The sequence below is a fragment of the Astyanax mexicanus genome, chromosome 20 (assembly GCF_023375975.1).
Source record: "Astyanax mexicanus isolate ESR-SI-001 chromosome 20, AstMex3_surface, whole genome shotgun sequence".
NCBI classification, from domain to species: domain Eukaryota; kingdom Metazoa; phylum Chordata; class Actinopteri; order Characiformes; family Acestrorhamphidae; genus Astyanax; species Astyanax mexicanus.
In genome coordinates this window covers 2,052,353-2,061,727 of record NC_064427.1, presented here as the reverse complement: position 1 = coordinate 2,061,727, position 9,375 = coordinate 2,052,353, and the positions used below count along the sequence as shown (strand labels likewise).

At 38.2% G+C, this 9,375-nt stretch overlaps 2 protein-coding genes across 2 annotated transcripts; both read right to left on the bottom strand.

Moving 5' to 3' along the window:
• On the bottom strand, window positions 1-1,685 carry LOC103044833 (hydroxycarboxylic acid receptor 3-like). The gene has a single exon (XM_007250281.4). The coding sequence runs from the start codon at window positions 1,632-1,634 to the stop codon at window positions 669-671; it is 966 nt and encodes a 321-aa protein (XP_007250343.3). The 5' UTR covers window positions 1,635-1,685; the 3' UTR covers window positions 1-668.
• A 1,923-nt stretch (window positions 1,686-3,608) lies between these two features.
• denr (density-regulated protein) lies at window positions 3,609-8,273 on the bottom strand. The gene is made up of 8 exons (XM_007250280.3): window positions 8,100-8,273; window positions 6,089-6,199; window positions 5,808-5,827; window positions 5,389-5,479; window positions 5,129-5,221; window positions 4,585-4,701; window positions 4,354-4,493; window positions 3,609-3,917 (listed from the first exon to the last, which is right to left on the bottom strand). The coding sequence occupies exons 2-8, from the start codon at window positions 6,186-6,188 to the stop codon at window positions 3,873-3,875; spliced, it is 606 nt and encodes a 201-aa protein (XP_007250342.2). The 5' UTR covers window positions 6,189-6,199; window positions 8,100-8,273; the 3' UTR covers window positions 3,609-3,872.
• Between the last annotated feature and the right edge of the window lie 1,102 nt (window positions 8,274-9,375).

Here is a 9,375-nt window from a genome sequence, read left to right as displayed (position 1 = left end):
TGTATTTATTTATTTATTTTAAACCTGTTTAAATATATCAGTCTGAAAGGGCTTACAAAAATATTTCTTATCCTCTAAAACATCACCATATTACACTGAGAGTCAACATACATTCTGAACACATCTACAAGTGTTCAGTGGCACATTATCCAGGTATATATACTAATATATCGTATATCCTCTGTGTAACAATTGTATTGCATATGCAGTATACACTGATCAGCCACAACATTAAAACCACCTGCTTTGTGTATTGCGTAGGTCTCCTACATGCCACCAAAACAACTTTGACAGACCCATAGAAACCTGGAATCCACTAGAGCATTGAGCACCCATGACTTTGTTCCCAGTTCACTGGTTGTGTTGGTTTTTATCACTTTTTGTACTTAGATATTGTAGATATTTACCAGTCCATACTAGGAATACTCTACCAGACCTGTTGCTTGATGTTTTGGAGATGTTCTGTGGTCAGTGTTCCAGTGCTTCAGCTATTACAGTTCAATTTGGTTCTTGTCCATTTGTTATACTTCAAGACGTCACCCTTAAGTAGTCAATATTGTTAACCTCACCTGTCATTTATTTTAATGTTATGGCTGATTGGCGTATTGCATATCAACAGTATTTTTATTTATTTTCTTTACATTCTTTTTCTTCTTCTTAACATTGCATTAATTGCCTGTTACAGAAGATGTTACGTTGACCTGCTCGCCTGGCTTCTTTCCTCTAAGCTTCAGCACAAGCTTCTGGAAAGTTCCACTGAACGCTGGCGTGGAGAAGTAGTAGACCAGAGGGTTCAGCACACTGTTGAAGTAGGTGAAGCAGACCGACGTGTAGAAGGCCAGGTTGGCCTCGCGGAAGTACAGGCACTCGCTGTACCAGGTCTTGAGGATCCAGACAGCGATGCGGGAGATGGTGCTTGGGAAGAAGCAGATGATGAAGATCAGAGCGACCACGAAGATGAACTGGACGGCTCTCTTGATCTTGCCCTGGGTGTCCATGGTCTTGATCTTCAACTGCCAGGTGATGCAAGCCGTGCAGAAGACGACGATGCTTCCGGGCACGAAGAACTGGATGACATAGAAGGCGTTGTGCCAGTTGGAGAGCGGGTTGTTTCCCATGCAGATGTTGAAGCTCTCGCACTGGGTGCGATTTCGGTTGTAGTAGAAGTGCGGGGAGCTCAGCAGGTAGGCTGTCATGGCTACGATTCCAGCCCACAGGCCGCAGGAGACGAGCATTGCGTAGGACAGGTTCATCCGGTTGATGCGGTGAAGCGGGTGAACTATCTTGATATAGCGGTCCACGGCAACAGCCGTGAGGAAGAAGATGCCGGCGGCTCGATTGGCCGCCAAGAGGAATAGCAGAACTCGACAGAAGATGTCTCCATAGACCCAATTTTTACCCCTGCGGTAGTAGTCAGCCCTGAAGGGCAGGCAGAAGAGGACCACTGAGTCGGCTACAGCCAGGTGAGCCAAGTAGATGGAGTTGGGCTTCCAGGTGTCCATGTGGAAAGCAAACATCACCAGGGCCAGAACATTCCCAGAGAGGCCGAAAATAAACTCCAGGAAAAGGACAGGAGGGAGAACCTGGTCCAGGATGGGTGAATCAAAAGCACAGCACACCGAAGTGTTCGCCATGTGGCCAGCGATGAAGCAAATGAGCTTTGGAACTTCAGCCTGAGAACTTTTGTCTACCTCCCCACGGCTTCGTTCCAGCGCGCTGGGAACTGATGAAGCGTCTGGGACCAGTTCTCTTGTGTTTGCTCTCATGCAAATGATAAAGCAGAAAGCATGATCATCCACAACAAAACCCAGGTGTTGGGTGGAAATGATCTCAAGAGGGACTAAAGCCACAGGGAATTAAGCGTCCTGCTTCTTAATTATTATTATAAATTATATACACACATAGGACACATAACACTCCTCCCTTGAGGAAACCACTGTTCACTGTTACCAGTTAAAGAATATAAGAAACACAGAACAAACATGATCAACATGAGACTTTCTCTTCGTATGGTTTTGCAACTGTCCTGAATACAGTATAATACACTATTTGGAAGTCCAATTACCCTCACCTACCCATTAGGTCTCAAGATATCACTAGAGGGTGAGAACTAGCGCCTGCCTCATTTCCAACTGCCTCCACAATCAATGTAGCATCACTAGACAGACTCAGAGTGCTTAAAGGAAAGTGCCGGGTCCCCAACTCTGATACATCAGCTAACAGTCGCCTGTGCCGGCCAGAAGACCTCAAACTGGAATCCACTGTACCCACCCAGAGAGAGCATGATCTGGGATTATGTTTTTGTCTTCAATAAGTAGAAAAAGACTCTTTATTGGGTTGAGAGGTATGGTTTAGGCCTTCATCCATCTGTACATTGAAGTGCTCTACTATTAGTTTTGTATATTATAGATATGTAAGAAAATGTTGATGTGTTGTACTATTGAGATGTTTTGCAATACTGTACTGATTCTTAAAAATATACTATCAGTGTTTAGAAGCTGTAGATCTTCTTAATATCATCCATAAACACCAGGGACTCAGAGATCTACTGGCAGCTGTTAAACGTACTGTACATGCTACTTCCACAGCCCTGCCACCACCATGTTTGACAGATTCTTGACTTGTTTAGCTGTCATGTCATGTTACCAAGAACATACTTCTGTGATCATTTGCAGTGTAGTTGGAGGTATATGCTCAGCCTTTCCCTCTTATTGTAGAGGGGTTTGCAAGTGATGGAGGAAGTTCATATGAAAGGGGATTGGTAAGTGGCCCTCCAAACTGGAGAAGAGATTAAAAAAATAACTGTAACTGTAATTGTATAGCACTAAGTAGCATGGAATGTTCCATGTTAGGAAAATTACTGCACTATTTGCATTTGTCTATTTTCTAAAGTATTATGTAACACATAACAGACAGGGCTGGTTTGCATAGCCATAAAACATTTACGCTTCTGCGGAAACTAAATCAAGTCTATCTATATACACAGAAGGTCAGGTTCATATAAACTGACTTTTATTAGGTTTGATATGTAACCCACAACATTTCCTGGTTTGCTAGTTGAGTGCTGCTGCTAACTTAATAAATGTGCTCAGAAAGCACACTACTTCCAATTCTTTCATGAGCATCTCATGATACAATATTAACACACAGCCGAACAAAAATATATTTTTTCAGCTTAGTTCATTCTGCTGTTAAATCAGTAAACTATATTAAAAATAAATTTGAGAACTGTGAAAAGTAATGCATGGAGAGAAAAAAAACCTAAATTGTGTTTACTGTCTGTGGTATTTTTATGACATGTTGGAGATTGATTTAAGACGTTTTAGGACAAATGAAGGCCTTTAGGTTTAATAAAAGAATGTAACAGTTTTTAAAGGATATTTAAAGGATCTGCAGATACTCTTTTTATTTGTGGGTATGGTAAAACCTTCTTAGCACAAAGATGATTCTTAAATGGTCAAACAAAATCATCACATTGAGCTCTCTCTCACTCCCCATGTTAAGATGTGCTTAATGCTACTATACAGAATCTGTTTTTGCTCAGATTAGCTGCACTGTGCTGTACAAGCAATATTAGAACAGTGGAATTAAAGAAACACAAAGAAAAAGGCAATGAGACAGAAATTTATTAGCCTACAGTTTGTTTGAGTGAAGTGTTAGAGATATTCACATCATACCAGACCTTTGGCAACCAAGAGAAGAAGCAGCTATCTAGAAATGATAACAAAACAAAACCAAAATGCCAAGGATGAGGCCAAGTCCATCGTTTTCTATACAGTAAATAAAATAGATATAAAACGACTGAATGTGTAAATTTGGCCGTGTTTTGTGTCGGGTCGCATCCGTTTCGGTAAAAGTGTAAGTTGGGGTTTTCACTTTTTGACTTCTCCAAGATCGTCAATGCTGTCATCATCCACCTGCAAGAGGACAAAAAATACTTTAAAGCAATAATTTACTCAGGAATGAAAACATGATTTATAATGAAAAAGCATAATCTCGTATAAAAGAGGTATTATATTATCTTATATACAGTACACTATGCCCAAAAAGTCAATTCATTATTAAAAGTACCCTTGTATGCTAAACTGCATGTGGACATGCATTCTAATGAATAAATTCAGCTTCATTAAACAGCTACTAGTGCTGCGGACACTAAGCATATTTAATTAATGTATACATCTCCTAATTTACCAAAATGTACACAATCCTCACATTAAACACTGTCTATTACAGCTCGGAGGACCCTCACACTAACATGCTTAAAGACGCTGAACCCAGAGTCCAGTAGCTCACCAGGACTCCATGATTTAAAGGAGCCACTTAAATGCAAAAGCAGCAGTTTCAAGGACTCACCTCAGGCCACTTCTCCTGGATAACATCGATGATGTCATCTGTAAAGTCTCCCTGAATGATGATCTCATCCTCTGCTGTCACTGAGGCACCGCAGGAGAATTTCTGAGCAAAGAACCGCTGAGCCTCCTTAAGGTCGATATCTGAGAAAGAAAATAACACACGTGTAGAGATGTATAGTATATAGTACAGGGTAATAAGAAAACCCTCAGACTTCAGAACTGTAGATCTTACCGAAGGTGGCCAGGCCGCACACCCGCGTCACGTATTTCTTCTTAGCCCGGGGGATTTTTGCTATCGTCACTTTCTGGGGAACAGTCTTCTTCTTCTGTTTGATTTGACCTCGACCACCTGAAACCATATTAACAGCATTTCTTCCACTGACGCTTCCACGAAGATGCGTGTGTGTAGTGTCTTTATCATTTATTGCAAGAAGTTTCAGGACAACATACAGCTCAGACACAAATCAGTCTTTAGGACAGGACAGACTCTATGATAAGTTAATAATGTAAAGGTTATAACAGGCCTCAATACATGAACAAAAAAAAAAAATGTACAAAACACATATCATTAGAAATTTCCGCAATATACAGTACCAGTGTGGACACACCTCTTCTCATTCAATGTGTTTTTAATTCCAGATGTGCCCCTTAATATTTTTCATGCCTTTAATATAAATCTAGGATGTAGGAAATAAATTAAATAAAAAAAAAAAACATTGAATGAGAAAATGTGTCCAATTTTTTGTGACATACTGTATATAAATCCTGTCTTTTACCTCTTTTCTGCTTCTTCTTCTCCTCTTCCTCTACAGCAGGGGGCGCCTCTCCACCTCCACCACCACCTCCTGTTTCCTGCTTGGGTGCACTTCCTGCCATGAAAAAGCAGCTTTAATTTCCCCTTTTATTAACAGCAATAAATTAAAATAACTACCAGTCCTATTAAAATAACCATCAGCCAAAAAAATAAAAATACAACTGCATAAGTAAAATAAAATAAAAATAATAATATGACAAAAACAAAACAGGGAAACCTTACCTTTTCCAAGAGTCATTCTAGCAAAAACATCAGGGAAATTTTTCTCGAGCCACTGTCTGCATTTCGCTGGCTCAGGCATGTACTCACAGTACTGCAAACACAAACAGAGAGAGCATGTCCAATTACATATCAAATAAATCATGAATTCAGAATAAAACACATTATTAAGAATGCCCCAATCAGGTTATTTTTCCCCTCAATCTGATATGAAGTTCCTAATTCTGAGTATCAGCCAATAACGATCAAATAATGCACCCAATATCTTATAATCCAATCAAACCTGGATTGAGATTAAATACAAGTATTGGATCAGATTGGAAGTAGGAAACTACAGTTATCACCCTGTTTTCTTATTAGAGCATCACTTACAGAACACAATACATAAGGGATAAATATATACAGTATCTCTGTGCACATACCTCTGTCGGCAAGGAGCATACTGAAAAAAGAGAGAGAAACAGAACAGTCTATTCAGCATACTTGTTAACAATACTTAACAATCAATGATAAAACATTAATCATAATCGTAATTGAATAACTTAAACAAGACATAGGATAAATACAGAAATATAAAATAGTGAACACAGCCCACAGTCTCTCAGTGTGAAACACACAGGCTCAGTCTATCATGACTAATCAGAATATCAGAGCTGTGTTTTGCTACAGCAGGACGATGCAATGAAAAATTAAAGATTTCTACCTCCGCAGTAAAGCACTTTCAGAGGGTACTTTGCATCTGGGTCGGCCCGATCCACTTTGTTCTCCGGTGAGCCTGACTCTGCATTCTCAGTAGTAGCCATATTCTGTTAATCTAAACAGAAAAAAACAAGAATTTCTCATTTAAACCGAGAATAATTTAATAATAATTTATCCTGCATTTTTGTGAGGACCTGAATGCACACAGTGGCTCAAGCTAGGGAATAGCTAAACGCATCACAATAATCACTCTCTCTAGTTAATTAAGATCTTAACACAATTAGATTTCTTTAGATTTAATACATCAAATGTTGAACTCAGAAGAGTTAAAAATAAAGCAAAATACCATGTTATCCACATATCATTACACCCCAATACATTTTTTCACATCTTTCATGGAAAGAAACCATTCCACTGCTTTAAATTATATATTTGTATATATATATGTATTTTTTTCTGATTTCTGTATCATTTTTAAAACAAAGTACTGACTAACACTGGATGGTTTAGTTAGAAATATTGCTTTTAAGTGACTAGACAGCTGACGAGACAGCTGTGTCTGTTATGATAAGAAAATTCACTTTTTTATTTACGCAGATTTATTAAATAAAGCACATCCCAAAGATTCTCAATGAGGTTAAGATCTGAACTCTGTGGTGAACTCTCTCTCTCAATCCATGTGTGAAAATGATGATCTCATCCTCCCTGAATCACTCTTTTACAATTCCAGCCCCATGAATCCTGACATTGTCATCTTGGAATATGTTCGTGATCATCAGGGAAGAAAAAATACATTGATGGAATAACCTGGTCTATATTCAGTATATTCAGGTAGTCAGCTGACCTCATTCTTTCAGCACATACTGTTGCTGAACCTAAACCTGCAGACCAACTGCAGCATCAACCAACCAACCCCACATCATTTACTTACTTACATCCAGGTGGAGACTCTTTTTTTTTGGCCTTGCAGTGTATGACCACAGTGCTTTTTATTTAATTTTAAGTTGCTGCACTTGATTCATGAAATATTGGGTCAGAGTTCCTTAAACACTGATGATATCCTCTATATTCTTATTGTTGACACAATAATAAAATCCACCACAATACGTTAAAATATGTATTTATTGCCCAGCTCTTATTGCAATTGAGAAAACACAACTAAAAAACATGTTCTGCTCTGACATGATTAAATACATTAAAAATAGTTAATAGTTTTACCCTGCATGAGTTTGTACCTACTCTCTATTACAGCAAAAGAGCATCATTTTTAAAAATAAAAAATACTGTTACAATATAAAAACAAAGTTATATTCATGAATCTTTACATGTAAACTATTAATTAATAATCATTAATATTCTTATCAAGCATTGACAAGCCTAATGTCGAAATGCTAAGAAAATTAATCACTATATGATAAAATATCGATAAATGGACCAGCTCTAAGTGGAGATATCTAAACATTTCTACATTCAACTAGAAAAAATGTATCTGCAATTTTTAACTAATAAAAATATATGGTTAAATAAAGATTAACGAAGGTAAAATTTTATATAAATCAATCATTGACAAGAAAAAAAATGTCTAAATAGTTTTATAGATATTTAGATTTGATACTATTGATCTCTGGAATTAAACTTTCTACCAGTAAAAATGAGCTAAATTACAGAGATTTTCAAATTACACTTCACAATTACAGCTGCAGCATTTAAGGTGGATTTAAGGTGGAAATTCCGAGTAAGCGTTAACTAGCCCAGCTCAGACCCTCCAGCTGCTGTCAGTACAGGCAGGGCGGTAAAATCTCCAGAGGAAATAAACCCAGACTCTGACAGCGGAATAAACGCGCAGTTTTGAGGAAAAAACAGGAGAAAACGTGATTTTTTTAACGAGAACTCGGACCTGCCTGATTTATCTGCTTTATCATACAGAGCATTACCACCCATTCATTAGCCTCTCATGCTAACTCGCCATTTAGCCCTATAAAAACACATTAACGCGCTGCCGCGGCGCCACGTACCTGCTGAACTCTCTCTCTCTCAGTGCTGCTTTCTGCTCAGTGAAAGCTCGAGCATTATTACTTGGGCGTTTAAGAGACGTTTTCAGTGATTATTCCAGAAACAGCAGCACTTCAGCTCCAGAGCACACCTCCACAGGCTGGAGCGTGGGGTCCTCACAACGGCTCACCGCCACGGATCGTATAGCGAGGAGAACACCCACTTCACAGCGTGCTCTGGGTCTGTTTCACCAACAGAGGGCGCGCTACAGCGAGTCAACAATGAATAGGATCATATGGAGGGAGCCTCTAAGGTGACATCATATTAAAAAAAAAAATGCGTGGCCACGACTTATTAAGGCAAGGGTTATAGATCCTAATGTGCGGCCACAACTTATTAAGGTCAGTCAATCAATCAATCAATCAATCAATCAAGTAATCAATCAATCAATATTTAAACTCGAAGTACATATAAAAAAATAAAAAATAAAAAGACCCAGGGTTTTAATAAGACATAAGATATTTTAAAATAAGATATAAAACAAATAAGATTAAAAAAATTTGTAGGAATCACAAAATCATTGGTAAGAAAAGATAATTAAACATGATAAGAATGCAACTACACATAAATAAATAAATAAAACTAAGTACATAAAAGAGTAAAAAAAAATAATAATGTGAGAACAAGTTAAGTGTGTACAAGATAATTGACTGCTGGCTATATATCCCATAGCTCACCGTCGCTAGCAGTAATGCTAGCGTGTCTGCTGTCCTAAATGGCTTGTTGTCGAAATTTTAAATATAAATGTAAGTTTGTTTTTGCATTTTAAGCAAAATATTTTATTGTAATTTCTAAAATTAAAGTAATATCCTGAACACGAAGTTAGTTATTGTTTTTAAAATGCATTTTTAGCCGTTTAGCTCCATTCAACAATATTCATTTTTGACTCACTCGCAGGCGCCCTCTAGTGGTTTGCAGTGGTTTTCTGATGTAACATAGGAAACATGAAGTGGGCAGTCTCTCTACAAACCGGCTCTTCGGCTTACAACGGACAGATAGCTGCCTGAGTTTGTGCCTGATCTTACGGGTAACAGCGAATTACAGCGAATATTATTAATCTGTGTTGTATTTTAAAGCAGATTTGTCTGGTTTGAGGAAATGCGTGTTTAAGATGTGGAATCTGTGGCTGTGGATGAAATAGACGTCACTCTCTTGTTACCAGAGCTGATTTATAACGAGCCTACCCACTTTATATCTTCCCCGTTATAGCAGTATAATTCTGCACACCGGTAGGGGGAG

Coding starts and splice junctions, on each gene's coding strand:
- LOC103044833 (XM_007250281.4), bottom strand. CDS start 1,634: ATGGCGAACACTTCGGTGTGCTGTGCTTTTGATTCACCCATCCTGGAC.
- denr (XM_007250280.3), bottom strand. CDS start 6,188: ATGGCTACTACTGAGAATGCAGAGTCAGGCTCACCGGAGAACAAAGTG. Junction 5,222..5,388: donor TAGAATGACTCTTGGAAAAG/GTAAGGTTTCCC, acceptor TTTTCATGGCAG/GAAGTGCACCCAAGCAGGAA. Junction 4,494..4,584: donor GTGCGGCCTGGCCACCTTCG/GTAAGATCTACA, acceptor TTTCTTTCTCAG/ATATCGACCTTAAGGAGGCT.